The 15,153-nt window shown below is 41.4% G+C and overlaps 1 protein-coding gene across 1 annotated transcript in view; it reads left to right on the forward strand.

Moving 5' to 3' along the window:
* Positions 1 to 4,539: 4,539 nt before the first annotated feature.
* The window catches only part of LOC122810832 (voltage-dependent P/Q-type calcium channel subunit alpha-1A-like), a 553,058-nt gene continuing 542,444 nt past the window's right edge, over positions 4,540 to 15,153 (forward strand). The window contains exon 1 of the mRNA XM_044082386.1: positions 4,540 to 4,700. Within this exon, the coding sequence (XP_043938321.1) occupies positions 4,540 to 4,700 (161 nt within the window). The remainder of the gene's footprint in view (positions 4,701 to 15,153) is intronic.

The raw sequence follows: 15,153 nt of genomic DNA on the forward strand, positions 1-15,153 counted from the left end.
CCCAAAAAGGGAAGAATGGACTGCAGTGTTACCATACAGAACTTTGTTTTCTTGACCGCTGTTTTCAGTCTGCTGAGATCCAAAATGGACCTCCAGTCCCCTGTCTTTTTTGGAACTAAAAAGAACCTTGAGTAAGTGCCAGATTCGATTTGGTCTGCGGGGACTTCCTAGATGGCTCTTTTTTCTAGTAACCTTTGAACTTCTAGGTTTGTTTGATCCTGAAGACTGGGTGGAACATCTGGGATTGACTGTTTTTTCTTGTAAGGGGTGGTTGGGGAAGGGAATTTTGTAACCCCTGGATATTATCGATAGTACCCATGTATCTTCCGTGATTGTCTGCCAGGCTTTTGTGTACAAGGATAACCTGCACCCGACTGCCTCCAGAGGCGGACAATCGGTCCTCCCTTCAGGAGCGCTTGAAGGGCCTAGCAGAGAAGGTATCTCTTTCACCTTGATTCTGCGGACCCCCCCCACCACCACTACGAGACTGGTGTCTCCCGTTATTATTTCCCCCCTCTGCCCTATGGGCTGGGCTCGATAATAATTTAGCTAATGCCGGGGTCTTGAGAACCCTGTTCTCCACCCTCTCCACGTCATCATCCAAAAGACTCTTGGATGACCGAGAGGAATGGGTGGAAGAACGATGACTGCCTGCCACAGATTGCATGAGCTGAGATTACGGAACAGACCGCACTGGTTCCAGAGAGGGAGACCTGGTTCTCTTGTGAGTCCTGACTGGCTCCGTGACTACTGATGGAGCCGCTGGAGAAAGAGCATTGTTGGAACCAACACTCGGATCTGACAATGCTGAAGATTTGTCCTTTGCTTTGGATGACTCCGATATTGGAGCCAACGAGGATGATGGCTTAGTGGACTTGTCCAGTTTTTTTGTTGGCTGAGTCCCCTCCATAGAAGCATCGAAGGGGCTCTTTAATAAGCCTCGCAAAATCAGCTTATTTTTTCTCTCCTGCAGGACTGGAGAACTGAAGGTGTGGCATATAGAGCATGAGTCCTGCAGGTCAAGCAATATACACAGCTCATATGCCCGTCCATAAGGGACATCTTTTGGCAGCATGAGTCACATTTCCTAAAACTGGAAGGTTTTGACTCTTTAGTGGAATCCTTAGACATAGTATAAGACCAATACTATCAGCTAAAAACAAGGACACTGACAATACACAAGTTAACTGACAAAAAGTAGCTTAACTACAGACAAAGACTTTCTTAGAGAGATAGAGAGAGAGGGAGAGAGAGAGACTGTTTCCCAGTAATATAATACAACTGAAGGTACTGGTTGTGTAATATAGTTAAAGAATGTTTGGAAGTGGTCTCAACTACATTAATATTCCACAATATAGTAACACACCCATATATATGTATAACTGGGTCTACTTTGGAAGCTTCAAGTTTCAAAACTTCGAAGTTCATATGGTCGAGACCATAAGATCGAAGTTTTGAAACTTTGCACGGTTTAAATGTAGATCGCTGTACAGCGCTGAATGGGAAATTTACCCTTCTCTTCACTGTACTGCAATCTCAGACTTTGTATATTTAATTAGCCCTGCAAAAACGTAAAAAATATTTCGTTTTTATTTTTTTTAATTAAAGTTTCGAACTTTCAAAACTTTGATGTTACGGTCTTGACCATATGATGTCCGAAGTTTTGAAAGTTCAAGCTTCCAAAGTAGATCTTTATAGCTATATATCTAATTATCTCTCAGTCTCTTTCTATGGAGTGTTAAAGGTTTGATCAGTGAACGCACTTAGCAAGTGCTAAAATTCTAAGGAAATTTGTTGTGGTAAAGTTGGACGAATTGTATTACACTCAAACTTCAGGATGCCAACTGTAAAATAATTCAGGACCTTTTCCCTTTCTCTGTGGTTATACTTTCCTAGAGTTAGTTTATTTAAGTTATAGGGTTTGGGGGTAGAGCATCCACTTTGGGGGGGGGAGTAGTAGTAGGGGCAAAGTAACTTCTTCATTGTTTTTCGATGATCACAAATGTAGCACATTGGTTTACATTTGTAATCACTTTATTTAGATTATTGTCATTTTGGATAATGATTATCAGTGATGAAGTTGTTTGATGTGTTTTCTGTCAATCATTCAGATTGAAGGTAATTCATTATATACCTATATGCTGATTATATATGCATACGCATGCACGCACACACACACACACACACACACACACACACACACACACACACACACACACACACACACACACACACACACATACACACACACATACACACACGTTATGTGTGTGCATGTATATTTACATATATCAAACCAAAAAACACCAGTCTTGTAGTATGAGTGTCAAGTAATATCCAGATTGGCAACCAAACACTCCTTTGAGGAACTACTGGAGCTGCAACACACTTAGTGCTTTCGTCTTTTATTGTCAAATCTTGACAATAAAAGACAAAAAAAATAAGTGGCTACAGTCATTCCTCAAAGAAGTGCTTAATTGGTAATTTATATTTACAAATATTTATATGCATGTACACAAATAACTTCCCCCATATGCACACAAAAATGCTGCTGTAAATCTCATTAAGTGAACACACAGATAAAGCTTGTGAGCCTTACTAAGCAATAGTGTCTGCTTACTGTTTGTACTTGGTAGATTGTTCATGGGTTCATAGGACAGTACTAGGCTACTGGCCCGGAGGCCCTTATAAATCTAGCCAAGAATTTCACCCATGTTCCTACAAAGTCAGCACCTGTTTTCCCTGTCCAGCAGGGACAAAGGTGGGATCCCAGGGGTATATTTTCTGTTTCCCATCCAGTCATCCAGGTTCCTCTTAAAGAGGGCTAGTGAGGTACTCTGCTTGACATGGAGAGGAAGTCTATTCCACAGATGGGGGAGTCGTTGGGACACAAATCTATCCCGCCAACAAGTTCTGTTAATGTCACAGACCAGGTTGAGACCTTGCATGCGGGTTGTGCAAGTGGAGTTTGGCTTATGGATATGCAGCAACTCCAGCTAGGCTGAGTTTGAGATGACCTTGTATGCCAGACACAGGTCACCTCTGAACAGTCTGTATGAGACTGAGTAGAGGGACATTGCTTTTAGCCTATCTATATAGGATAGATGTTTGAAACCCTGGATTTTCCTGGTCAGGAACCTCTGTGGTCTCTTCAACTGCTGCATGTGCTTGGCAAAGTACACGCTGAAGGGGGCATTGTACTCAATAATGGGTCTGATAAGGGAGGAGTACAGGGATGTTATGACTTCCTTGTTCCTGGCTGAAATACCCTTACTTATGAGGTGGGCCATGTAGGAAGCCTTCCGTACAACGAAGGCAACATGGTGGTCAAAAGTCTGGTTGCTATCAACCTGGGTGCCCAAGTCACTCACAACTGATTGCATGTTTAGTATGTTGTTATTAATGTGATAATTAGTTGGGACACCATTTTCCCCAAAGGGGATAATGATGCATTTCTTGGCATTCAGTTTGAGGCCATGCTTCTGGGACCAGTCATTAGTTTGGTTAAGGCCCTCTTGGAGGATGTTCACATCACTAGGGGAATTTATGACAGTGCTCAGCTTGCAGTCATCTGCAAACTTAGTCAGCCACAGACTACTGGTTTTGGCTTGCGCCTCAGAAAAGTAAATCCCAAACAGTAGAGGCCCCAAGACCAATCCTTGGGCTACGCTGCTTGTTACATGTCTACTACTAGAGGTGGCTTCCCCTATTTTGACTGAGTGGGTTCTATCAGTGAGCCAGTTAGCTACCCATCTGGTAACATATGGGTTGATGCCTAGTTGGGAGGGTTTATCTGTTATGCCCAAGTGGAGAATAGTGTTGAAGGCTTTGGCTAGACCAAGGTAGGCGTTGTGCACTGTCTTGCCCTTATCCATGGCTTTGGTGACTGTTTCGAAGAGGGCGACCAAGTTTAACAGGCACGGTCTCCTTTTGACAAAACCAAACTGTGTTGGGATCAAGTGTTTGGAGGTTGCCAATGTCCTTGTTTATAAGGTCCATGATAATGGGTTCCATGGCCTTGCAGATCAGGCTAGTTAGGCTGATGGGCCTATAATTGCCTGGGTCGGTGGACGCTCCACCTTTGTGCAGATGGATTACAGTGGCTGTCCTCCATTCTGCTGGGATGAAGCCGGTGCACAGGCTTTGGTTGAATAACGTGCCTAGTGGTGCTGAGAGCTCTTGCCTAAGTTCATGTAGGATACAGCCAGGGATGTTGTCGGGTCCCATGGAGGCTGTATTTTTTGCCTTTGGGAGGGCATTAATAACCTGCTCCCTGCTGATGGGGGGGAGGCAGGTGCTGGGGATGTCCTGGTTTACTGATGGGGGGGCAGGGGGGGGTCAAGTTTTCACTGAACTTGTCTGCCAACAGGTTGGCTGTATCTATAGTGTTTGTGTATGTGGTATTTTTGACCACCAATTCAGAGCAGATTTCGGAGTTACATTTGAGATTGCAGACGTATGCGAAGAAGGCCTTGTGATTGCCCTTAGTGGATGTGGTACTGTGATGCATTCTTTCTGCGTAAGTAAAAATATAAAGCAATGTACTTTATGTATGATCATTTTTTCCTGCAGATGTTGAATCTCTTTGTTGCTGTCATCATGGATAACTTTGAGTATCTAACGCGGGACTCTTCTATCCTTGGACCCCATCACCTAGATGAGTATGTACGAATATGGGCAGAGTATGACCCTGCTGCATGGTAAGCACCATAGTAATTGTTTTCTCTCTCTCTCTCTCTCTTTGTTTAAGAAATGATGTATTAAAACTAAAAATGTTATGTTAGTGTTACACTTGATTTCAAAAGATTTAATAGGATAAATGCACTCTGTATTCTTGATATTAAAAGTCATAGAAACTTAGCAAATAATGGTGCCTCACTGGGAACTGTTGTACTCCCCTTGACAGGTCTTTGGGAACAAATCATGGAGAAGTGTCCCAAAGTTTACTGGCTCTAGAATGTGTTGATTAACAGTTACAAATGCTTACAAGAAATAATGCTGTTCTTTTATTTATACCTTCCTTATACTGTTAAAATATGAGATTTCCAGAAAATTCATGAATGTGACTTGGTGATATACATTTTCCATGGTAGTGCACTAATAAATATTGACCGATTTCTGGGTAGCCAGAGTGAAATACAACACATTTCACTGACAAAAAGGCAGAAATGTAAGCAATAACAGAGTAGTCCAAATTACTTATGGAGAAAAAAAATGTATATGTGCATTAGAGTAAACAGAGTGTAATGTATATATTTACATTAGTTTCTAAAGTGGGTCAACCTTCAGTAATTTTCTGAGAGGAGAAGAGAAATGGAAAGAAGATAGAAATAGTGCTGTGATAACTAGACTGAGCATCAGAGTAGTACATTTCAGTTCCATTAATCCTGCTTTCATAATGCTACTCAGAATTCTGTACGTACTGTAGCACTCCTTTGATTATGTGAATTTGTGCTACACTGATTAACATACCTCTGAAGCTCTTAGCAAAATAAATTTGGACAAAGCCTAAAATAATGGTGGGGCAAAGGCCCAAAAATAGGGACAGACTTTAAATATTGCTCCTGTAAACCTAGATAGTTGCTAGAATAACAGGATTTGTGTTTATGCATTTTCTGAAGGCTATGAAGTTTGAAACTGAAATGTATGTCATTTAGTAACTTCGGTCCTCAGTGATTTGCCAGAAAATCACTATTTTTTATCAGAAACAAACCAAAAAACAAGAGGCAAAAGTCTGGACATTGTGCAAAAATCGAACAAAGAAGCAAAAACAAGAATCCTTCACCAAAGGTCGCTGCCAAAAAGTTCAAAACTAGTAACAGAATAAAAAGGCAGACAGATCACCAGGCTGAGTTGCATAGGAACACACTTTAATAAAACCACATATAAATCTAGTGATTTTTTTATGTGGTTTTATGAAAGTGTGTTCCTATGCAACCCAGCCTGGTGGTCTGTCTGGCTTTATATTCTGCTACCAATTCTGCAAAAATCTGGACAGTTGAGAGGTATGTCAAGTATTGTCTTGTAGATAGTTTGTGATGCCTTCTGGAGTTTTGATAATGTTAGTTATGTGCAGATGCAGTTCTGTAGCTATGGCATAAGAATGGGGAAGAGACTTTGGTGAAATAGTAACTCATGAATGACCACAGAATATTTTCCATCCAAGATGGCAGGAATTAAGTTATAGTAATGTTAGGACTGAGCAAAGAGTGAGTAAACAATGTCTGTAGTACTTATAAGGGCATGCTTCATAGTAAATTTGTGTAACATAAAACATTTGGCAGCCTACAGGGCTTCTTGTCGGAAGTCCACTTTCACTAGACAGGAAGCAGTTTAGGGGAAGTTAGCATAATGTGATGAGTGCACAGTAAGTTTGAGGGCACTTAAAGTTAGACATAAATGAAAGAGGAGTCAGTAAATGTATGAGTACAAGAGAAAGACGTGCCCGGAGACAGATGTTCAAATATCACTGACATTGTGACAACTTTTGTAATATTTTAATGTATGTAAACGTTACATCATAGCTATTCCTGCCATAAAGGTAAATACAATGTTGATAACTTAAAACATACATATGTTACACAAACTTATATCGAAACATGGAACTGCATCAGAATTTTGAGTAGACAGAAACTTTCATAGCTGGGCTTCGTTAAAAATTATTCTGTATTTTCCTAAGCAAACTTGAAAATCCCCCCATTTTCTCAGGTCTTTTTTGTATTTGTGTTTCCTAGAGTCATTTTGAACAAAGTGTCAAATTAGATACTATTTTTTCATTTTATATGTGCAATACTTAAGTGCTGAAACCAATATATTGCTCTTTCTTAACAAAGTCTTCCCATTCAGGACCACTAATGAGTTTTGAACCACAGATATTAGCATAATAAAGGCTATATAATGGTAGAGAGCTGGATGTCTTGTTATACTGCTGTTAACCTGAGTTTGGTAATAAGTTCCGGGAATTGTATGAGCCAGACAGGAAGCAAAGCTAACAGACTGGCAGCCACCTTTATTTTTTGGGAGAATTGTCAGGGAAAGGGGTCTCCTAGCAAAGGTTGGGTGTTTAAAAGTAGACCTTGTTCCTTCATGTGTCCAGGCATGTACAGTCATAGAAGTTGAGGGTGCACACAATGAAGTGCTTGTCCCACTGTGGAACACTGCATACACAGTGTAGGACTTAAAGAGGAAAGGATCCTCTTCATTAGTATAATGGCAGCCCCTGAGGGCACTTTCTGATTAAGAGACTTGTTCAGAGCCACATAGTAGAAAAATAGTAGCTCGGGAAATCAAAACAAGGGACCAAAGGCATCAGCTCATTTTAGAACTTGTAGACTTAATCATCTGCAGTAATTTCCAGATGTAGTTTCATTGGTGAATATGTGAGATGGTGGTGGATTGACTAGTCAGATGAGTAAAGATAGAATGTGTCTGGAGAGGAGATAACAGAGTGCCTTTGCTGGAGCTGACAGTCCAAGTTACTTTGACTCCGACAGCAACCCTTCTTCTTTCAACTCTGATTTGTTTGGATCTAGAAAAAACTCAGAGCTGAAGCTTCAGGGCTGGGGCTCAAGGGGATGGGTTGACAGAGAAGTTGTTGTAACTCTCCCTTAGCCTTGGGTTCTCAGCACTCGATAGCTTGGCTCTGAGATCAGTTCCGGGGTTAAGACCCATCAGTTCCAAGACATCTGTTCAGTCTGAGGATAGGAGTAAGCTGCAAAGCTGATATCGACTTCAGCCTTCAAGGCTTTTGAAAGGGTCCTGTCCTGTTGATGCTAAGGGAAGAGGTGCTTCCATCTAGTTCAATTCCATCCGAACCCCATCATGATTCAGCTTCTACTTCCCATCACTATGTCAGACAGGGACAGTTAGTACCACAGGCTTCTCAGGCTGCATGGTACATTAACTCCCAGCCTGATTCAGAACCTTTGGATCATCCACCAGAACCAGTTCATAAGAAACAGACATGCAAGTGGAAGCACACAGACTATTTTCCAGAGTCTTTCACTGAAGACAGAGACTTGGATGAAGGCAAAGACTCCCCTAGAGCCCCCTCAGAAGATGTCACCTTTGGTGAAATCCTTGAACTGATGATGCAAAGAGGGGGATGGTCCACTGATAATCCTTCACCAGATGAGTCTGTGTTTCTGGTAGCCATTTGTACCAGCTCATCATCGTCCTGGGTGGTGCCAACTGTTGGCCCCCTCATTGATCTTATGGATCAGCGGGCATGGAAGGACCCCGACATGGTGGAACTCATCCCTAAAAAAACTGACAGGATATTGTCAGCACCAAATGTAAGAAAGCACTGGAGCAAAGGCCCACTGGTGGATGCGATGGTGGTAGCAACAGCCACTGAAAAGGAACTGTCAAAGGAAAGTTCCTCAGTCCATACCCTTAACCACAGGAACAATATTATACTCTCTAGGGTTATGGACTGGTTTGGGAAATGGGTGTATTCTTCAACAACTTTCTCACTTAGAATGCTTTATTATTTAGCCCATGTCATGAGATTTCAGAGAGACCTGACCAAAGAGCTTTCCAAGACTTTCTTGTGTAACCTGCATGGAGACATTCAGAAGACCATGGCCTCCTAGCCTTCTACCTTTCAGTCTACCCTTCCATCATAGCCATGTGACTGCAGCTGATGGCATAACTAGAGCAGCAGTTACCAGCATCACCATGGGTCAGCATGCTTGGATGCATCTCTGTGATTTTGCAGAAAACTTAAAACATCCTTCATCAATGCCCCCTTTCATGGCTCCAAAAGTAAAAGACAGTCTAACCAGGAGTCACCAAGATGATAAGACTCTGTCTGCAGTGTTAATCTGTTTTTCTACCTCTCATAGAACCTTTTCCAGGAATCAAAGGGCCAGGAAGAAAATGTGGTTGCATCACAGAGTTCTTATCATAACAGCCCTGGGGATAGATCTTGTGGTGGGGAGGAGCCAACTACAATGGATATCACCCTAGAAGCAGAAGTGTAGCGCACAGCTAGGGCTTTCATGATCCCTTTACTGATAAGCCCTTTCAGTGTCCCTGAAGGGTTGCTCAGTTGCTGCACTCTGGAGTCAGTCAGGGAGCACTTATCTCTGCACACACAAGCCTGGCAAAACATAGCAACAGATTCTTAGGTGCTAACTATAATTTCCACAGGCTACTCAATTCCGTTATCACTTCCTCCAGTAAAGAAGAAGAAAGTTCCTGATGTTCCACCCAATCAATGGGAACTCGCAGCAGTAGAAGTGTCCAAGCTGTTAAGAAAAAGAGTCATCCAATGGGTCCCCAAAGGCCAGTTAGAGTCCAAAGTGTACTTGAGATTCTTTTTAGTACCCAAGAAAACAAAAGATGGCAGACCTATTTTAGACTTAAGTCATTTAAACCAAGCCATCAACCTTTAAATCTAATCCTAAAAAGTTCTGGAACTCAGTAAACCAAATATTACACCCACGTTCCCCAAGCTGTACAAATCCATGCCCTGACAAAACACATGAAGAAATTGCTGCCATCTTCAACTCTTATTTTATTGACTCAATATCCAAACTACTCAACCCTATCCCCAACCTAGCTATTCATAAAAATAATTTGAACGGCTCAGACTCTGCTCCAAAATGTACCTCTACAAATAATTTCTCCTTAAAATCTGTTTCTACCAACTTTATCAAATCTCTACTATCCAACTTAAAACCATGCTCCACATCAGTAGACAATATCCCCTCTTCTTTCCTACAGATTGCTGCTGATCCCCTTGCTCTTCCAGTCTACATAATAATAATAAACTCTGTAACTGAGTCTACTGTTCCTAGTATTTGGAAACAGTTCTACACCCTTCCTATACATAAAGGAGGTAACTCCACTGAAATGTCCAATTTGAGACCCATTGCTATACTCTCTCCTCCCTCCAAAATTCTAGAAAAATGCATACCTAAGCAAATAATGCAATACCTACTTCAAGAAAATCTAGTCACACCCACTCAACATGGCTTTTGTCCCAAGCACAGCACCACTACAGCTCTTCTGTCCTTCCTTAATTCTGTCTCACTTACCAGTGACAATAATAAACTTATTTCCTGTGTTTTCTTAGACCTCTCTAAAGCCTTTGACACAGCCTCTCATCCTCTTCTTCTGCACAAACTCACTAACCTAAATTTCTCACCTGCTACTGTCTCATGGTTTGACAAGTTACCTCTCTGATCGCTACCAGTCAGTAAAATGGCTCTCCAGCTCACTCTACCTTTCTCTCTGTTAAAACGGGTGTTCCACAATGCTCCATCCATTGGCCCACTAATTTTCAATATCTTTATCAATCTTCTCTCCTGTTCCTGTCCTGAGTCATCCCTCGTACAATATGCAGATGACTCTACAGTTATCACTATAGCTGACTCTCCAGCCGAACTCATCTCAGTTACACAGACCTCCTTTAACTCTGTACAAAACTGGCTATCTGATAACCAACTTATTCTCAACCCAAAAAAAAAAAAACTAAACCATTACTCTTTCTCCCAAAAAACCTTCACTACATCAAATCTTCCTTCTGAATATTGTCTCTAAACAACATCCCAATACAGGTAGACACCAGCACAAAACTCCTATGTGTTACTATAGATGACCACTTAAAGTCTGATTTACATATCAATAACTGCATTAGGAAAACACATCAGAAGCTAGGACTTCTGTACCGTAACAAGAAATTTCTTAACAAAAAAGCCAAGTTAATCCTTCCTAATTCTTACCTTTTACCCACTTTACTCTATAGTTCTCAGATTCTAACTAACCTCAACACTGGACTGTTAGTCAAACTAGAAACAACTTACAACAAGATAGCTAGATTTGCTGCACAGAATACATACAGTTCCCACCACTGTCTCTCATTGAAAGAATTAAATTGGCTAGAATTACCTAACTTACTACTATTTACTCAGTCTCAGATCATTCACTCTATTCTCTACAAACTCTCTTACTGCCTGTCTCATCTCTAATCTCCTACTACACCCCAACAAGATCCCTCCGTAGTTCCAGCCAAGGCCTTCTGCAAATCCATAAACCTAATACTAAAATAGATCATAATCTCCACAGTTTCAATCCAGCCAAGGCTTGGAATAGACCTACCACTCAAAATCAGGTCACTTCAGCAACTAAAACAATTCAAAACTGCTACTAAACAGTACTTGCAAACTAAATGGATCTGTCAATGTAATCATCCCCATAAACCTTTCTCTAACCCTTTCTATTTCTCCCGTTGCTCTTTCTCCTTTCCCTCCTATCTACTATTTCCACTTCTCACCTCTACTTACTGCAGCTAGGATTTAATATGCCTCTGTATGATAACATTTTTAAAATTGTATATGATTTTATGCTTTTTTGTATTGTATATATTATGTGTCTTTCGGCGTTTCCCGGTTAGGGGTCGCCACAGTGGAACTCCGGTCTGCTAATGATGGTGTGTCTTGTTTATTAATTGCTACTCTGGATGTTAGTCTGTTAAACTATGTTGGAGCTTTGCTCTTCGGGCCTCCGCTGAAAAAGGGCTATTAAGCTCAGTCGGACAAACCCGGTCAACAAATGTAAAATAAAATAAATAAAATTTGTGAAACAGACAAAATTCTGGATGGTCACAATTCTGTCCATTTTGCATCTTCTGAGGAAGGACAATTGGATGTGCTCCATAGAATTCCAGAATGCATACTATCATGTAAAGGTAGAAAAGTGTTCAAAGAAATTCCTGTATTTCTGCTGAGGGCCAATCATTATCAGTTCAGAGTACTGTCTTTCTGTCTAATCACAGCCCCCAAGGTGTTTACCAAGATAATGGCAGTGGTAGCAGCATGTCTTTGCCTGCTAGGGATCCATGTTTTCCTGTATCTCAATGATTAGTTCCTAACCACTACCTTCAATGCCCTGTTATCACACCATCTGGACCTTCTGCTCTGTCTGATGCAAGATCTAGGGATCCACAGTCAACCTAACCAAACGTCATCTTACCCCAACTCAACAGATAGAATTTATCAGATGCCACCTGGATTCAAGTTCACAGATCACCAGACTTTTCCACTCCAGAGCCCTCTTCTGCATCTCACAATCACCCAAGTACTACATCACCCTTCGCCTCCAGCAAGACTAATTCTTTACTGCTTAGGTTTAATGGCTTCTACCATCCTCATTTTTCCACTAACCAGATTTTACATGAGAGTGCTTCAGTAGACTGTAGTGGTGCAAAGGTCCAAAAATATTCACCCACTACATACAAAAATTTTTTTACTTGAGTTTACAGACAACATATCTAGAGGATAAAAATCTCCTTTGGTGACAGAAGGACAGTCATTCCAGATGGATCCGCCTGTGGCTGTAGTAACCACAGACGCGTCCCTTCTAGGGTTGGGGTTGGTGGATTTTGAAGGGAAGATGGTCCAAGGTACTTTGTCACACACACAGAGGTCAATCTTCACAACAATATCTTGGGGATGAGGGCAGTCCTCTTAACTTTGCAGGCATTCCAGGGGGATTTATGTACATTCAGGCAGCATGTTCATAGTCTGGAACAAAAACAATGGGAGAAACACATTCCTATCCCCTATGTCGAGAGGCCAAGAGGGTTTGGCAATGAGCAATGTCTTCTCATCACTTTTCATGTACTGGGAATGTCCACTGTACTAGCAGACAAATTGAGCAGAACTATCTTAATGCCTCATGAGTAGTCCCTCAACCCAACATTGACAGTCATGATTTTTTCCACTGGGGCCAACCTTGCTGCAATCTCTTTGTATTCTACCAGAACTGCAGCAGTTACTTTGCCCTGATCCCGCCACAAGGACAGTCACAGGGGAATGCTCTTGTGCACAATTGGCTTACAGGTCTCCTCTATGCCTTTCCACCATTGCCTTTAATGAATAAATTCTTACAGAAAGAAAGACAGAATGTGCAAGACCAAAGTGATCCTTATTTCTCCCTTTTGGCCCTAACAAACATGGTTTCCCTTCCTGTGACCCCTACTACTACATCCAACCATGGATGCTGGATCATTATTCAAACCTGTTAACACATCTATCCGGACTGACTCCTCTGGACCAGATATCCATGAAGTTAGCCGCTTGGTTCCTCCAGTTCTAACCTTAGCCAGAGATGTCAGGCTCCCAACTTCAGTTATTCAGATCATATCAGCTTCTCAAAAACAGTCCACTAAGAAGACTTACCATAGCAAAGGAAGAGCTTTTCCATTTCGGCTGTGTCCGAAGTTTTATATCCTTTTTCTGCATCTATTTCTTCTATTTTAGAATTTTTGCCTGAACTTTTCTACAGCGGCTCTAGATATTCCACTGTCAAAATGCAAGTGGCCGCTATCCCAAGTTTTCACATAGGACAGAATTACAACTCTATAGCTTCCTTAAGAGCCTCTAAGGCTTTTTTGAAGGGAGTTTTTCTCCTATGACCATCTGTCACAAATCCAGTACCTCCATGGATATTACTATCATGCTACAGGCATTGACTCAACCAGCCTTTGAACCAGTAGTATGAGTTGATTTGAAGTTTCTCTCTTGGAAGACAATTTTTCTGGTACCTGTTATGAAAGCCAGGTGGGATTCTGAGATGCAAGCCTCCCTATTTGGTATTTCATAAAGACAGAGTTTCCTTTAGAACTAACACACCTTCCCTCCCTAAGGTGGCATCCTGGAATAATCTAAATCAGTCAATAAATCAATCCAGTCTTATTTTCCCAAATTCTCAAACAAACTTGAATATGTTTTACATATGCTGGATGTTCATCATCAACTTGGGGGTCTGTCTTCATAGAACCAAGCAGTTCAGAAAGTCTGGTTGATTGTTTGTTGCTGTCTTAAAGCCTAAATTAGGCAAAGCAGTTGCTAAGGTTACTCTTTCCAGATGGTTATCAGACTGCATTTCGTTCATGTACAATAAAAAGGGTTTGCCTCTACAATCTAAACTTAAAGCTTATTCCACAAGGGCAATAGCCACATCAACAGCATTTTCTAGTAGAATGCTTGTTGATGATGATTGTGCTGCAGCAACTTGGTCAACAGGTCACACATTTGTATCTCACTACAAACTGGATGTACCCTCCAGATCATGCTCTTCCTTTGGTTTCACCATTCGCAGGAACATCCTTCCTTGATACCACCCAGGTGTAACATGTCCCATGGTTGAAATGGAAGAAAATAGACAACATTGGTTATGAAAGTTATGTACTTACTATAACGATAGATCTATGTTGTCTGTTTTTTGTCAGGTTCAACCTCCCTCCCTCCTGCCCCCTTCCAAGCTGACATACATGGGCTGGTGACTGGGTAGTTTTTCTGGCACACCTTGTCTGTGAGCAGTCCTAACTAAATGTCTTCCAGACCTACCCTTTTATCCGCATATTAAGTTTAGTCTCAAACACAATTGCTTTATATTATTTTACTGGGGCAAACTTAGATCTGGGGTACTAAGGTGGAGTGTAGGGAATTATGGGTAAGGGAGGAGTCAGAACCCTGGAATCAAGAAGCTTCAGAGTCAGTGCAGAGGTCAGATCTGATCAGATCCGACAACTCATGGTTGAACTGGGCAAAATCAGACAACATGGATCTATTGTTATGGTAAGTACATAACTTTTGTTTCTCTCTCTCTGAGCTCCATCCTGTATCAGAGATCACTAGAGAAATTCCCAACATGCTCCTTTATTTCAGGATAGGTCTGCCCATCTTCACTGCCTGTACTGTTGAATGCCCAGGCCACTAATCAACCTCTGGCCACCAGGACCATAGTCAGGGCTTTATCCTTGTATACCACGGGTGAGACAAGGATTGATGAACATTGTGGCGTGATCAGTCACGTGTTAGGCTAGACAATGGAGGTGGTAGGAACTAGACCTAAAAGTACAGAAGAGTTAGGCCAGGGCAGAGGGTGGAGGTAGCCTTCTCAGAATTGTTATCTGTGCTGCAGCCAGTGAAATTATTGTTTCATTATCCCTTTTGCAGTTATAAGGATGAAGTATAGTGTTTGGTTTTTCTTTTCTTTTTCACTTGCAGTTCTAGGCATATGTATTAAAGACAGATTTTGGCTATTTCACCTGGTAGCCTCATAATGTCTTGCAAGTCTTGTTGCCATTTTTGTTGTTTTTATCAGCATTTTTAGTATTTTAGTTAGCTGTGGTCAAAAGAC

The sequence above is a fragment of the Protopterus annectens genome, chromosome 9.part0 (assembly GCF_019279795.1).
Source record: "Protopterus annectens isolate FY-2018-M chromosome 9.part0, PAN1.0, whole genome shotgun sequence".
NCBI classification, from domain to species: Eukaryota; Metazoa; Chordata; order Ceratodontiformes; family Protopteridae; genus Protopterus; species Protopterus annectens.